This window comes from Balaenoptera acutorostrata, chromosome 1, assembly GCF_949987535.1.
Source record: "Balaenoptera acutorostrata chromosome 1, mBalAcu1.1, whole genome shotgun sequence".
NCBI lineage: Eukaryota > Metazoa > Chordata > Mammalia > Artiodactyla > Balaenopteridae > Balaenoptera > Balaenoptera acutorostrata.
Genome location: NC_080064.1, coordinates 74,446,209 through 74,463,853, shown reverse-complemented (window position 1 = coordinate 74,463,853; position 17,645 = coordinate 74,446,209). Strand labels below are relative to the sequence as shown.

The window sequence follows — 17,645 nt, the reverse complement described above, 5'->3', positions numbered from 1 at the left end:
AGTAACAGAATTTATTTAGTAAGGTAGCCAATTGTAACAAACATAGAAATGTTTTCTCCCATGTGCTCTTGTAATGGGAGAGAAACACATTCACAGTAGCAACCAAAATATAAATTTAAGGAATAACTTTGAGAGAGAAATTGGACCTGTATGAGGGAAGGGGTTTCTAAAACTTTATCAAATGACAGAAACTATCTGAATAACTGCAGAAATATAACATGCTCATTAAAAAGAATCCTAAAGATTTTGGTTCTCTTCTAATTAATATACTGTAATCCCAATTAAGATCCTCCAATACAACATAAATATTTGGAAAGACCAATAAAACAGAGGAGTTATTGTTTAATGGGTACAGAGTTTCAGTTTTGCAAGAAGAAAAAGTTCTGGAGATGGATGGTGGTGACGGTGGCACAACAATATTAATGTACTTAATGCCACTGAACTGTACACTTACATATGGTTAAGATATTAAATTTTACGTTATATGTACTTTACTACAATAAAACTGTAGAAAACTGAATTATGTATTTTTCATAAATATTTATAAGAATTCCACATATTAAATATATAAGTATTTTGAAAATTGAAATAAACATTATAAAGCTACATAAAATGGTGTGGTGGTGTGGTGTACAGTACAAGAAGAGACAAAAAGAGCTCATAAAAAATGAAGTTCAGAAACAGACTGAAGTATATAATAATTTAGTATTAGGAAAGGTGGAGTTTCAAATATGGAGTCAGATAATTATTATTCAACAAATGCTAAGAGGATAATTGGTTAATTATTAAACAACAATAACAAAAAGAAGTTAGATCAAAAAGCACTAAAAGAAAATGTAGATTAAATAAGTCACCCAAATAGAATCTTGTAGTAGGTAGTAATTGTGATGTAATGGTCTGAAGCTAAGGGGAAAATGCAGGGTGGGAAGAAGTAGATCTACTACTGAAGGTGGTCACTGAAGTCATGGGAATAGACTGTGGTGAGGAAAAGCACAGAAAAAAGGAATAAATATGCCAACCGTTAATAGAGGTGCTGTCTGGATGATGGGATTATGATGATTTCAAATCTATTTACTTAACAGATTACTTGATGATAACTATATGAAACATACCTCAACCAGAAAGAAAAATAGAGCCTGGACCAATCTATTTAATCTTTCTCTCCAAATTACTCTTCCTTTTGCATCCTCTACCTTAATACAAATTTTAAGGATGAGAAATCTGATGCTTTAAAGTGGTTCAGTAATTTGCTTGAGATCTCACTCCTAATGGTTGTCTGATCTGGGATTCAGATCAATGTCTACCTAACCCCAGAGTTCATGCTCGCTCTTTTCTGCCTTCTGAGGCAGAGTCTTCCTACTCCAAAATTGCTCAAAGCATGAAAGTTAAGCACGTAATATGTAAAATCTATGAATATCTTATGAAACAATGTATACTGTTCAGTGGTTTGGGGCTTTATTTTAATAACCATGTTAAAAGGTCTTTAAAGGGGTAATGTGATCTTGGAATAGGGAATCTGAAGAACTTGGAATCAAACATAGGCATTATTTAGCAGCTGTATGATTATGTTTAAAGCAGTTAGCTTTTCTGAGCCGATTCTCTTATCAGTAAGATGGGGAAAATGGTACCACCTATCCCATAGGATTACTTCAAAGATTAAAATGAGAAGTTACAGAGTTGCTTTCATTAATTTGAAAGTACTGCATTGGTGCTAGGAAATTTAGAAAAAACATGAAAATATAAAATATTTATTTATTAGATCTAAAATCTATTTTAAATTGCTTTGGACCTTGTTCTTGACTACATAACACAACCAGTTGAGATAATGATGCTAACGGCTATGTTTCATGAGTTTAATGGTTAGAGAGTTTTTGAACCCCTTTGAGATGCAAAGGCTGTACTGCACTCACATTGTTTTGGTCTTGCTATATTTTCTATTTGCTGCATTCTAAAATTCTTTTAATGTTTTTAAAAAAATCTTTTATAAAAAATATAAATTAGAAAAACTGTGCTATTAATAATTTGAGCATTTACACTTTTTTCCTAAGGAAATTCACTCATGTGGATGCATGGCATTATTAAATATGGCAAATTTCTGAAACATTAGAAGTTTTTGTTTTATGAAAAAAAAGAAAAAATTAACATATTCAAGATGAAAACACTTTATTCATACAAACTACCTTTAACTGGGCATTTAAGAAGCAAAAGGAGAGAGAAAAGTAATTCAGCACCGCAAAATCTTTTCTTAAACGTCTCAATTTATTACAAAGGTAAAGTAATAATGACTGAAAAATATCTGATGAATCCAGCACTTAAACGTTATTATATCTGGCTGTATGCCAATTCTGGGTAAGAGAATATATTTGTTTACATATTGTCCTACTAATGTGGCTTCACATCAGTTTTGAAGTGCAAACCATTATGACATTGTCTAATATATAATTGCCATGGCATTATGAAAAGAGGCATGGGTAGGAAAAATTTAACCAGGAAAACATTTCAATTGGTGGTCGAAATAGAATATACACTTTCCCTCTACTACATATAATTTAAACAGCAACTTTTAAAAAGCTTTTAAATTAAAGAAAGAAAAGCCTCACCTTCCTCTGGTAAATAGCAATCCAATCAGTTGTGGCAAACCACTTGTGAGTTTTTATATCACTCACACCATTCTTTAGATTTCCAAACCGCTTCGTCAGGTCCACCTGCAGCAGGTTCCTTAGAAGGTCCTTGAGATCTGAACTGAAGTGAGAAGGGAATCGAACCTGCAAAACAGACCATGTGGTAAAACACACATTCCAAAATTTTTTTTGAGGTGATAGATCATCATATAATTATACAAAAATATGTAGTGATGACCTTCAGATACTTTTAACTACACACTTCAGTCTCCATAGTAGTCTTTAAAAAAGAGAATTGAGTCAATAAATTAAAACTGTTCTCTTAGGGCCTTGTTTTGGTCATGGACTCTCTTTAAGAACATGGACCCCTCTCCAGAAAAATGTGCATAACTACAGAACTTTTCCAGCAATGTCAGAAGGTTTACCCATCTTCAAGAGAGACCCCTTGGATCCCACATGATAAATCTTGTGTCTTAGCAACATACAAATTTAAACTTGAAATTTAAATAGAAAAAACACCATATGAAAGATATCAGTATGCACATTTTTGAAAGAGATGATCAAAAAGGAAGTCTAAAAATGATTATAAAAATCCACACTGCCTTTCATAGCATAGGAAACTACTCTTCTTTTACTTATGAGTGACTTTTAAAAATAATTCTATTATGCAACAGTGCAAAAAATGATTTAGATTGGTTTAAAAGCATTTTCCACTTTCTAAACTGTGAAGACTTTACAATTAGTTGACTGGCCCCCAGCCTTAAAAACAAACAAAAAAACCCCAAATAACTGAAGATGTTATATATCAAGTAATCGATAAAATAAAGTACCAGTCATCGGAGACCTAGGTCTACTTTTTGTTTTGTTTAAACACATTCTTCTCCTCTAACTCTCTACTCCAACCTAATTCCCAGTTCTCTCCCTATTATTAATATGGGTACTGAAAAATTAAATTAAAATGAGTACTACTAAAGGATGATATTAGAAGAAACAGCTGCATCTACGTCTCCTTACTCTTCCTTCATTACTACCACCTCTCCATTATCCTTTTCAACTGTGTTCAATCATTTCCACTGCCCTCTTCCCCATCACACACACAGGTATGTATGTGCGTATATCTACATGTGTGTGAGCACGTGCACTTTCATTTTAATCCCATTTTCCTATCGTGCACTTGTAGGTCCCATTTCATGTTCCCACCTTCACTAAATACAAACATTATTCTCTGGATTATCATGGCCTTAACTTCAAACTGACCATAAATCTCTGAAGAAATGCTTTAAAGGGTTAACAGATCCATTTCTGAACTTGCATTCTTTCTTTTGTTCTCCACAAGTGCCACCATCACCTTATAACTTGCAATGTGCATCATTACATTACCTCAGGTGATCTTCACAATGCACTCATTCATTTAACTATGCTGTAGTATTTGTGCATGTCTGTCTCACCCAGACTGTGAGCTTCTGGAGGGAAGGTACTATGCTATTTTTGTGTTTCTATTCCCAGGATTTATTAGATCACTTCAAATAATATACTTCATCCATTCCACAATTACCTATTGAGTACCTACTATGTACCAGGCACTGTTCTAGGTGCTGAATATACAACAGTGAGCAAAAACAAAGTCTGATTTCTTGGTACTTACATACTAGTTGGAGATAACATACTTGGTGAATATGGTATTAACTCTGTTCTAAAGATGGAGAAACTAAGATTTCAGAGACATTATATACCTTACCCAATCATTACACTATAAAGTAGCAGAGCTGGGACGAGAAATCTCGTCTTACAATTCCCAGCCTCATGAATTTTGCTCTTTATTACATTGTCTTCAAACATATAGAACTTCTTAATTTACATTCTGACTTTAAAAAGTTCAACATACTTGACATACATTCTCATGTTCTCAAAGCAGAAGTTAAATCATTAGGATGCAAAGCTAGAAATCTATGGCAGTGCTAGATTCATAACCATAGTCTTCTGACTGCCACTCTCCTGCTATTCTGTGAATAAATATTTCTCAAAGTGTGGTCCTAGGGACCACTTTCATCTAAATCAACTGGGAAGTAGAGGATGATAATGCAGATTCCTGGGGCTTACTTCAGATGTTAATGGTATTGGGCCTGAAAATCTGAGCTTCTATCTCCAAGTAATTCATCTGTACATGAAAGCTTGAGAAGCACTATTTGCAACACTATTTACTATTTATGCAGAAGTTTTATTTTTTCTGCTAGTGACAGATCAAAAAACAATTTTAGTGTAAGTAATAAACTAAGTCACCATCATACCAGAGGAAAAGTAGTATTGTGTCAAGCAAACAAAGACTATTCGAAGGTTGAAGGTTTGGGGTCAACTCATATTAGCAACTAAAAAAACCTCATTTTTGCAAAGCCTATATTATTACAGATTATTAGATGTTTTATGTTCTAAAAAAAAAAAAGACATGAACTACCACCCTCTCTAGTTTTTGCTTTTGACACAATGGCTTATTAGAAGTTAGGCACTGTGCCAAACAGTTTATATGCACTGGCTCATAAAATCCAGAACATTAACACCGAGGTAAATACGATTATTATCCCCACTTTATAGGTGATGCAATTAAGACCTACAGAGATCAAGTAATTTGCCCAGGATTGCAGAGATAATAAGTGGTAGAGCTATAATTGCAAACCAGGCACTCCAACTCCAGGACATACACTCTAGCTTCAGGTTGTTGTTAGGGACCTTATAAAAGACTGAAAGTTTCATCTTAAAAATATTTGCTGCACATTTCCTCATTTATCCTACTTGGAATAAAAACTAGAGAATATTGGGTATTCAAAGACACACTGTCCACTTGAAAAATACCACGATTATTTGTACAATGGTTATATTCTAATTTTGTTTAGATTCCAAAGAAATAACTTATTTGAAGTATACTTATCTTCATTTAGAATAGAGTTTGCATGAACTGTTCAATATAATGTGTCAGTTATTCTCCACTTCATGATGTTCAGAATGGTAGACAGTGATGTACTACATATAAACTATCTTCTGAATTCAGGTAATATGCAATGCAATGGATAAAGAATATATACACCTGAATAAAGTAGTTTTTTATGTGGAATGCAGATACAGTGATGGTCTTGAATTAGTTAATAAGCACATTTATTTGGTTAATCCCCAGAACAGTGATTCTCAAATGGGGAATGGTGGTAGAGGGTTGTGATGGTAGATATCAGAATCATTTGGGAATCTTTTCAAATTCTAGACATGTCCTCCTCACCTCCACATCACACCCTCTTCTTCCCCAGAGATTATGATAGGTAGCCCACACTCCCATAGTAAGCCATGTTAATGATGGGAATCTGTCATACCCGTAAAGTCTACTGGAGGGGAAATAATGAGAATCATTGTGAAAGTATTTTTTCCATGACTGTTCTGAAATGTAATCAGAAATGGAGTTTCTTTGTTGACTGAACTTCCCAAAGAGCCACGTTGATTCATCAACTGAAATTAGCAAAAACTAGAAAATAAATGAAATTATGTTTTAAATGCAAGACCTTTATTTATAGTATGTTAACCTGGAAACACCAAAGACTTCTATAATGGGATGATTCAAAACTGTATCAAATTTTGATACTGTATTGTTTCTATCACTGTTATCAATTATAACTGCTGTAGATGTCAAAAGTAAAATCAGAATTCTAGAATACTGCAGCTAGAGGGAGCTTAATTTAGTCTAAACCTTCATTTTAAAGAAGAGGAACCTTCTTTTTTTTTTTTTTAAAGAAAGATAAGGAACCCTAGCTCCAGTGAGACTACCAACTCAGTTAATTTCATTGTTGGGAAAATAACTTAATTCTTTTGACTCCTACATGTTTCTGCAGTCCATGATAGCACAAAATATATGATAGGGCAAATAATGTGAAAACAGCTGTAAAGAGCTAGATGTGGAAAAGAGACAGTCTAACCCCATTCAACCAGTAGATGTGAGTGATAAGGTTATTGGAAACTGGCATTATTTAACATGAAAGAGGTGTTTGTGCAATATGTACTCCCTAGAGTATTTACTGGGTCTTCTTTCCCCTAATATTTCCTGTTTAGGAATGTTTTTCAACCCTTAGAGACCAAGTTACTTCTGAGTTTCCTAATGATATATTCTTGAGAATAAATCTGTTTCTACAGTGAGGTACAGACACACACAACAAGCTTTTAACACATCATGTGTATCAAAATCATCTGTAATAATTTAAAAAATACAGATGTTTGGAATACACGGAAGACCAACAGAATCAGTATCTCTGAGAATGGGCATCTATTTCATGAAAGCTTCATGAAGGCAGAGACCACAGCTGATTTTCTGTATCCAGCACTGGTCTGTCATATACCATAAGCTTAATAAATATTTAATGAATGCATGAACTTAAATTCAACAAACACTGATTCAATACCGTCTATGTGCTAGGCACTGATGTGCTTGGAATATAGTAGTAAACCAAAGGGAGACAAAGATTCCTGCCTCCACAGTGTTTATATTCTAGTGAGAAAGAAACTTAGCAACAAGAGTGACCCTTTAAAAATGTTGTTATCCTGACAAAACCTTGCTTTGTAAGGTCTTTAATTTTTTACTCTGAAGAAAATGGGGAATCATTGCAAAGTTCTGAAAGGAGTAACAGGATCTGACTTAATGTTAGAGAGCAGTATCAGTGAAGGTGGTAAGAAGTAGTTGAATTCTGCATATATTTTAAAGATAGAGCCAAAATGGTTTTCCTGTGCATCAAATATGGAGTGAGGACTCCAGGGTGTTTTGTCTTGAGTAACTGAAAGTAGCTGAAAGGATAATGTTGCCATCAACTGAGATGGGAAAGATGGTGGGAGGAACAGATTAGCTACGGAAAACAAAAATCTGTCAGTTTTAGGTTGAATTTGAGATATTTATTAGACCGCTGAGTGGAGATTTCAGGTAGGAAGTTGGATACAAAAGTCTGCAACTCAATGAGTCACGTATGGATGGAAAAAATGAATTTGGGAGCTGTCAGCTAGCATTAAAAGTCATAACGAGAATGAGACCACCAATGGAAGAAATGCAGAAAAAGAAGAGGATCAAGCCAAAGAGATTTAGAAGGAAAGATGAGTAATTCAGGAATAAAACTAAGATTATGAAGAGTCACTGAAGCCAAGTGAAGGAGTAATGAATGAACCACTGAACTAGATTCTGTTTCTTTTTTTGCCACAAACTAGCTTTTATCTTTGGGCAATTCTGAGCCTTGATTTACCTACACATAAGATAAGGGAGTTAAATCAAGTAAAATGGAACATTCTTGTCATCTTAAAAATTCTACTAAGCTATTTCTTTAGTAGAAAGAATATCTGGGTTCCAATCCCAACTCCAGTTACATACATTCTCTATGCTTTAGGGCAAACTCTTTTACCTTTCTGAGTCTCACTTACCTCATCTATAAAATGATAAGAGTATATTTCATCTGGCAGGTATGAAAAGAAATTAGTTAACTTTTATGAAACGGCCTTTCCTTTTTTTTGGCTGTGCCATGCAGCTTTTGAGATCTTAATCTTAGTTCCCCAACCAGGGATTGAACCCAGGCCCACGCAGTGAAAGCACCAAGTCCTAACCACTGGACTGCCAGGGAACTCCCTGTGAAACTGCCTTGCATCTTGCAGGCACTAATTCAATACATGTTTCATTTTTTAAATCTTTTCATTAGGATAATATTTTAATGAACTGAAGTTGAATTTCTGAATCAAAGAAGGAACCTGGAAGTCAACAATATCTATCATTATGTTTCCAGACTACCCAAGGGCACTTGTGCTAGAAAAGTCATTGGAGAGTGTAAGAAGTTCCTCTTTTCTTCATGTCTCATGCTCCACCTGTTAAATTTGTACAACAAACACTCTCTTCTTTTCCTAAGGTTCTTAAATTTGATAGAGGCAGGGAGAAAATGGACAGCCATAACCGTTTTATAAGGACAGAATTGTGAATATAGCTGATACCTTAAACAACTTTGTCAAATTATATTACATAATATGTTAAAACAACTGTGAAATTCACTCTGAATTGAGCAAACAGAATATTGTTCTGCTTTCAGCACTGATTATAAAGTCTTGTACATTTTAGTTTTAGGAGTAACTATTACTTTCTAAAAATTTAAGAAGTTACATCCAAAAAGCAAATCAGTGCATGTTGTTATAGTACCCATACTGGGTGATTTAAATTCACTGACTCTTTTTTAACTTTAGAAATAAAATAAGACCAAAATCAAGTTTGTCTATACTCAGCTTAATCACAGAAATTACAAAGTTGATCTTTGATTGAAGAATAGAAAAATTTTACTGCTATTCTTCTGCAATTTACAGAGGAAAAGATTGTTCAACCAGTAACATTATCTTTTATGCATCAGGGTAAAATTTACTGGGCTTAAATGACTCAAAAGAGTTTGCATACAGTAAATAATCTGTTAACTTCTGTCCACATGCATACTGGAATAAATTTTGAGAAATCCTCTCTCTAAATTAGTACAGTTCAAGAAATCTACCATCCCAGTAAAAAAATTATCTAGAAAAACTGAGCATATACATTAGTTAATTTTTCAAAACACATAACAACTTTTCATACATTAGGCTTTCTAATAGATATGGTGCAAAGTTCCACACTGCCTCATAGGACCCAGGGAAAGTTTAATCAACCTGGATCCTATATATAAAAAGAAACATCTAGGACATTAACAAAATACTTATAAATAAATATTAGTACCATGATTGTGGGCTCTCTGATCTGTTCTTACCTATGCAGAAACAGTGCATAGACATAATGAATTCAGATGGTTGCAAAAGGTTATTACCCACCCCATCCTCATTCTATCCCCTGCAAAACAAGTTGCAATCATTTGCCCATAGGACCCCTAAGGTAAGGACTGTCTCAAAGCAGGTATTAAGAAGAATTTTAAATGTCCACAGCAAAGTGTTAAAACACGGCCCTGGATTTTATGTAAATGGTATAAATGTTTTTGTACTTCATGAAAATAACTCCTGCGTACTGTTAAGTCTCTTTAACTGTAGTCATGCCAAATAGAAAATGGCATTTTAATTTCTCCAAAAGCATTAACAATGGTACCTTAGAAAAAGTGTAGTGGTATATCTGTATATGTGTATATTACTTAGGAATACACAAAAAAGAGAAAATATAGCAGGCCTGAGACTGCTACCCTTCAGGAAGGCCTGCCTGCAAGTTTGGCACTTGGCAGGTATCTGGGAATTGGAATGGTGATTCAAAGTTCCAGACATTGAAAAGAAACTTCCTTAAATGACATGAGTGGCTCACTGTACCTAGACTGTTGGTACAAACAATATGGTTTATGCTGAACATCTGTTTTTGCTCTGGGAGTCTGGGATTTTGCTATGTGTTAGGTAGAGGGTGTATATGTGATCCCAATAAAACCCTTGGGCACTGAGTCTTTACTGTGCTTCTCTGATAGATAACATTTCATCCATGTTGCCAGATTTGTTGCTGGAGGAATGAAGTGTCCTTTTTGACTCCTTTGGGAGAGGACTCTTGAAAGCTTGTGCTGGTTTCCTCTGGACATTACCCCATGTGACTTTTGCCTTTGCTGATTTTAGTTTATAAACTTTCTTGTAAGGTACTTGTTACAATGAAAGGTATTCATTCCTTGAGTATTACTATATGCTGAATTTTGTGAGTCTTCCTAGTGAATCACCTAACCTGGGAATGATCTTGGGGACCTTGGACATAGAAGGGAAAAGCCATCTGGCTGCTAATCAACTACACTTCATGTGAATGTGGATTGCTCTTCAGGAAAAAATTAACTGACTCTTGGATCATTCTGTGTATACATATGTTTACAACTTTATATTTTTTATAGTGTCTCCTTGTACATTTTTGGTGCTCATTAAAAATGGAATAATATTTACTTCATACATAATGGAACTAAGAATTTTTTTGAATTACATAAGTCAAAAACTCTAACTTTAAGGTTTCCACACAGCTGTTACTTGCCTGCCACCTTATTTGCAAATGTCATTTTTGAACACAACGTTAACTTTTGTATTAACAAGAGAAATGCAGCCAGATAGAGTTGCTGTGGAAACCATAACTGATTCTTGTATAGAGTATATGGCACTGAAGTATTAAATTTAAAGACTATATACAGAAACTTAGCATATGTATTGCTAGGATGAGGCACAGTTAATGTGGGAATTATAAGACTTTTCTGTTAACTATGCATTTCTAAACCTGAACCTTAATATTGCATGAATAATTTGACATTTAAATACCACCTCCAACTCCCTCTTGTGAGAGCACTGGAATCACAACTAACTACTGAACAATCATTGACAGAAAGACACTGGAACTCACCAAGAAAGATACCCCACATCCAAGACAAAGGAGAAGCTGCAATGAGATGGTAGGAGGGGCACAATCACAATAAAATCAAATCCCAAAACTGCTGGGTGGGCGACTCTCAACTGGAGAACAATTATACCACAGAAGTCCACGCACTGGAGTGAAGGTTCTGAGCCCCAGGTCAGCCTTCTCAACCTGGGGGTCTGGCAATGGGAGGAGGAATCCTCAGAGAATCAGACTTGAAGGCCAATGGGGTTTGATTGCAGGACTTTGACAGGACTGGGGGAAACAGAGACTCCATTCTTGGAGGGCAGACACAAAGTAGTGTGTGCACCAGGACCCAGGGGGAAGGAGGAGTGACCCCACAGGAGACAGAACCAGACCTACCTGCTAGTGTTGGAGGGTCTCCTGTGGCGGGGGGGTGGGGGGTGGAGTGGCTGTGGCTCACTGCAGGGACAAGGACACTGGCAGCAGAAGTTCTGGGAAGTACTAATTGGAGTCAGCCCTCCTGGAGTCCGCCATTAGCCCCACCAAAGAGCCTGTAGGCACCACTGCTGGGTTGCCTCAGGCCAAACAGCCAACAGGGAGGGAACCCAGCCCCACCCATCAGCAGACCAGCGGATTAAAGTTTTACTGAGCTCTACCCACTACCAGTCCCTCCCATCAGGAAGCTTGCACAAGCCTCTTAGATAGCCTCATCCACCAGAGGGCAGACAGCAGAAGTAAGAAGAACTATAATCCTGTAGCCTGCAGAACGAAAACCACAGTCACAGAAAGACAGACAAAATGAAAAGGCACAGGACTATGTCCCAGATGAAGGAACAAGATAAAACCTGAGAAAAACAACTACATGAAGTGGAGATAGGAACTTTTCAGAATATTCAGAATAATGATAGTGAAGATGATTGAGGCCCTTGGAAAAAGAATGGAGGCAAGGATCAAGAAGATGCAAGAAATGTTTAACAAAGACCTAGAAGAATTAAAGAACAAACAAACAGAGATGAACAATACAATAAATAAAATGAAAAATACACTAGAAGGAATCAACAGCAGAATAACTGAGGCAGAAGAATGGATAAGTGACCTGGAAGACACAATGGTGGAAATCACTGCCGCAGAACAGAATAAAGAAAAAAGAATGAAAAGAAATGAAGACAGCCTAAGAGACTCTGGGACAACATTAAATGCACCAACATTCACATTATAGGGGTCCCGGAAGGAAGAGAGAGAGAAAGGACCCAAGAAAATATTTGAAGAGATTATAGTAGAAAGCTTACCTAATGAGATTATAGTAGAAAACTTCCCTAACATGGGAAAGGAAATAGCCACCCAAGTCCAGGAAGCACAGAGAGTCCCAGGCAGGATAAACCCAAGGAGAAACAAGCCGAGACACATAGTAATCAAACTGAAAAAAATTAAAGACAAAGAAAAATGTTAAAATAAACAAGGGAAAAATGACAAATAGCATGCAAGGTAACTCCATACATTTAACAGCTGATTTATCAGGAGCAATTCTGCAAGCCAGAAGGGAGTGGTATGATATATTTAAAGTGATGAAAGGGAACAACCTAAAACCAAGAATACTGTACCCAGCAAGAATCTCATTCAGATTCGACAGAGAAATCAAAAGCTTTACAGACAAGCAATAGCTAAGAGAATTCAGCACCACCAAACCAGCTCTACAACAAATGCTACAGAATCTTCTCTAAGTGGGAAACACTAGAGAAGAAAAGGACCTACAAAAACAAACCCAAAACAATTAAGAAAATGGTAATAGGAACATACATATCGATAATTACCTTAAATGTGAATGGATTACACACTCCAACCAAAAGACAGACTGGCTGAATGGATACAAAAACAAGACCCGTATATATGCTGTCTACAAGAGACCCACTTGAAACCTAGGGATACATACAGACTGAAAGTGAGGGGATGGAAAAAGATATTCCATGCAAATGGAAATCAAAAGAAAGTTGGAGTAGCAATTCTCATATAAGACAAAATAGACTTTAAAATAAAGACTATTACAAGAGACAAAGAAGGACACAACATAATAATTATGGGATCAATCCAAGAAGAAGATATAACAATTGTAAATATTTATGCACCCAACACAGGAGCACCTCAATACGTAAGGCAAATGCTAACAGCCATAAAAGGGAAAATCAACAGTAACACAATCATAGTACGGGACTTTAACAGCCCACTTTCACCAATGGACAGATCATCCAAAATGAAAATAAATAAGGAAACACAAGCTTTAAATGACACAATAGACCAGATAGGTTTAATTGATATTTATAGGACATTCCCCCCCAAAACAGAAGATTACACTTTCTTCTCAAGTGTACACGGAACATTCTCCAGAATAGATCACATCTTGGGTCACAAATCAAGCATTGGTAAATTTCCGAAAACTGAAATCATATCAAGCATCTTTTCCAACCACAATGCTATGAGATTAGAAATAAATTATAGGAAAAACAAAAAATGTAAAAAACACAAACACACGGAGGCTAAAAAATACGTTACTAAATAACCAAGAGATCACTGAAGAAATCAAAGAGGAAATCAAAAAATGCCTAGAGACAAATGAAAACGAAAACACAATGACCCAAAACCTATGGGATGCAGCAAAAGCAGTTCGAAGAGGGAAGGCTATAGCAATACAATCCTACCTCAAGAAACCAGAAAAATCTCAAATAAACAATCTAACCTTACACCTAAAGGAACTAGAGAAAGGAGAACAAACAAAACCCAAAGTTAGTAGAAGGAAAGAAATCATAAAGATCAGATCAGAAATAAATCAAATAGAAATGAAGAAAACAATAGCAAAGATCAATGAAACTAAAAGCAGGTTCATTGAGAAGATAAACAAAATTGATAAACCTTTAGCCAGACTCATCAAGAAAAAGAGGGAGAGGACTCAAATCAATAAAATTAGAATTGAAAAAGGAGAAGTTACAACGGACAGTGCAGAAATACAAAGCATCCTAAGATACTACTACAAGCAACGATATGCCAATAAAATGGACAACCTGGAAGAAATGGACAAATTCTTAGAAAAGTACAACCTTGAGAGACTGAACCAGGAAGAAAGAGAAATTATGAACAGACCAATCACAAGTAATGAAATTAAAACTGTGATTAAAAATCTTCCAATAGAAGATGGCGGAAGAGTAAGAGAAGATGGCGGAAGAGTAAGACGCGGACATCACCTTCCTTCCCATAGATACATTAGAAATACATCTACACGTGGAACTGCTCCTACAGAACACCCACTGAACACTGGCAGAAGACCTCAGACCTCCCAAAAGGCAAGAAACTCCCCACGTACTTGGGTAGGGCAAAAGAAAAAAAGAAAAAACAGAGATAAAAGAATAGGGACAGGACCTGCACCAGTGGGAGGGAGCCATGAAGGAGGAAAGGTTTCCACACGCTAGGAAGCCCCTTCGCGGGCGGAGACTGCGGGTGGCAGAGGGGGAAGCTTCGGAGCCATGGAGGAGAGCGCAGCCACAGGGGTGCAGAAGGCAAAGCGGAGAGACTCCCGCACAGAGGATCGGTGCCGAGAAGCACTCACCAGCCCGAGAGGCTTGTCTGCTCACCCGCCAGGGCGGGCGGGGGCTGGGAGCTGAGCCTCGGGCTTCGGTCGGATCACAGGGAGAGGACTGGTGTTGGTGGCATGAACACAGCCTGAAGGGGTTAGTGCACCACAGCTAGCCGGGAGGGAGTCCGGGAAAAAGTCTGCAGCTGCCGAAGAGGCAAGAGACTTTTTCTTGCCTCTTTGTTTCCGGGTGGGCGAGGGGAGGAGATTAACAGCGCCGCTTAAAGGAGCTCCAGAGACAGGTGCGAGCCGCGGCTATCAGCGTGGACCCCAGAGACGGGCATGAGACACTAAGGCTGCTGCTGCCGCCACCAAACAGCCTGTGAGTGAGCACAGGTCACTCTCCACACCGCCCCTCCTGGGAGCCGGTGCAGCCCGCCACGGCCAGGCTCCCGTGATCTGGGGACAACTTCCCCGGGAGAACGCATGGCACGCCTCGGGCTGGTGCAACGTCATGCCGGCCTCTGCCGTCGAAGGCTCGCCCCGCATCCATATCGTTCCCTCCCCCCTGCCCGAGTGAGCCAGAGCCCCCAAAGCAGCTGCTCCTTTAACCCTGTTCTGTCTGGGCGGGGAACAGACGCCCTCAGGCAACCTACACACAGAGGCGGGTCCAAATCCAAAGCTGAACCCTGGGAGCTGTGCGAACAAAGAAGAGAAAGGGAAATCTCTCCCAGCAGCCTCAGAAGCAGCGGATTAAAACTCCACAAACAACTTGATGTGCCTGCATCTGCTGAACACCTGAACAGACAACGAATCATCCCAAATTCAGGAGGTGGACTCTGGGAGCAGGAGATATTAATTTTTTCCCCTTTTCCTTTTTTTTGTGAGTGTATATGTATATGCTTCTGGGTGAGATTTTGTCTGTATAGCTTTGCTTTATAATAGCTTTATTTTATTTTATTTTATCTTCTTTTTTTCTTTCCTTCTATTTTTTCTCCCTTTTTCTCTGAGCCATGTGGATGAAAGGCTCTTGGTGCTCCAGTCAGGCATCAGGGCTGTGCCTCTGAGGTGGGAGAGCCAACTTCAGGACACTGGTCCACAAGAGACCTCCCAGCTCCACGTAATACCAAACGGCGAAAATCTCTCTGAGATCTCCATCTCAACATCAAGACCCAGCTTCACTCAACGACCAGCAAGCTACAGTGCTGGACACCCTATGCCAAACAACTAGCAAGACAGGAACACAGCCCCATCCATTAGCAGAGAGGCTGCCTAAAATCATAATAAGGCCACAGACACCCCAAAACACACCACCAGACGTGGACATGCCCACCAGAAAGACAAGATCCAGCCTCATCCACCAGAACACAGGCACTAGTCCCCTCCACCAGGAAGCCTACACAACCCACTGAGCCAACCTTAGCCAATGGGGACAGATACCAAAAACAACGGGAACTACGAACCTGCAGCCTGTGAAAAGGAGACCCCAAACACAGTAAGATAAGCAAAATGAGAAGACAGAAAAAAACACAGCAAATGAAGGAGCAGGGTCAAAACACACCGGACCTAACAAATGAAGAGGAAATAGGTAGTCTACCTGAATAAGAATTCAGAATAATGATAGTAAGGATGATCCAAAATCTTGGAAATAGAATAGACAAAATGCAAGAAACATTTAACAAGGACGTAGAAGAACTAAAGAGGAACCAAGCACGATGAAAAACACAATAAATGAAATTAAAAATACTCTAGACGGGATCAATAGGAGAATAACTGAGGCAGAAGAAAGGATAAGTGACCTGGAAGATAAAATGGTGGAAATACCTACTGCAGAGCAGAATAAAGAAAAAAGAATGAAAAGAACTGAGGACAGTCTCAGAGACCTCTGGGACAACATTAAATGCACCAACATTCAAATTATAGGGGTCCCAGAAGAAGAAGAGGAAAAGAAAGGGACTGAGAAAATATTTGAAGAGATTATAGTTGAAAACTTCCCTAATATGGGAAAGGAAATAGTTAATCAAGTCCAGGAAGCACAGAGAGTCCCATACAGGATAAATCCAAGGAGAAACATGCCAAGACACATATTAATCAAACTATCAAAACTTAAATATAAAGAAAACATATTAAAAGCAGCAAGGGAAAAACAACAAATAACACACAAGGGAATCCCCATAAGGTTGACAGCTGATCTTTCAGCAGAAACTCTGCAAGCCAGAAGGGAGTGGCAGGATATACTTAAAGTGATGAAGGAGAAAAACCTACAACCAAGATTACTCTACCCAGCAAGGATCTCATTCAGATTTGATGGAGAAATTAAAACCTTTACAGACAAGCAAAAGCTGAGAGAGTTCAGCACCACCAAACCAGCTTTAAAACAAATGCTAAAGGAACTTCTCTAGGCAAGAAACACAAGAGAAGGAAAACACCTACAATAAGAAACCCAAAACATTTAAGAATATGGGAATAGGAACATACATATCGATAATTACCTTAAATGTAAATGGATTAAATGCTCCCACCAAAAGACACAGGCTGGCTGAAGGGATACAAAAACAAGACCCATATATATGCTGTCTACAAGAGACCCACTTCAGACCTAGGGACACATACAGACTGAAAGTGAGGGGATGGAAAAAGATATTCCATGCAAATGAAATCAAAAGAAAGCTGGAGTAGCAATTCTCATATCAGACAAAATAGACTTTAAAATAAAGACTATTACAAGAGACAAAGAAGGACACTATAGAATGATCAAGGGATCGATCCAAGAGGAAGGTATAACAATTGTAAATATTTATGCACCCAACATAGGAGCACCTCAATACATAAGGCAAACACTAACAGCCATAAAAGGGGAAATTGACAGCAACACAATCATAGTAGGGGACTTTAACACCCCACTTTCACCAATGGACAGATCAACAAAAATGAAAATAAATAAGGAAACACAAGCTTTAAATGATACATTAAACAAGATGGACTTAATTGATATTTATAGGACATTCCACCCCAAAACAACAGAATACACATTTTTCTCAAGCGCTCATGGAACATTCTCCAGGATAGATCATATCTTGGGTCACAAATCAAGCCTTGGTAAATTTAAGAAAATTGA

The 17,645-nt window shown here is 37.6% G+C and overlaps 1 protein-coding gene across 5 annotated transcripts in view; it reads right to left on the bottom strand.

Annotated features, from left to right (window-relative positions):
- PRKACB (protein kinase cAMP-activated catalytic subunit beta) overlaps window positions 1-17,645 on the bottom strand; it is a 149,414-nt gene that overhangs the window by 6,476 nt on the left and 125,293 nt on the right. For all 5 annotated transcript variants that reach the window (XM_057555141.1, XM_057555128.1, XM_057555137.1 and 2 more), the window contains one exon: window positions 2,601-2,765. In XM_057555141.1, coding sequence (XP_057411124.1) covers window positions 2,601-2,765 — 165 coding nt within the window. The remainder of the gene's footprint in view (window positions 1-2,600; window positions 2,766-17,645) is intronic.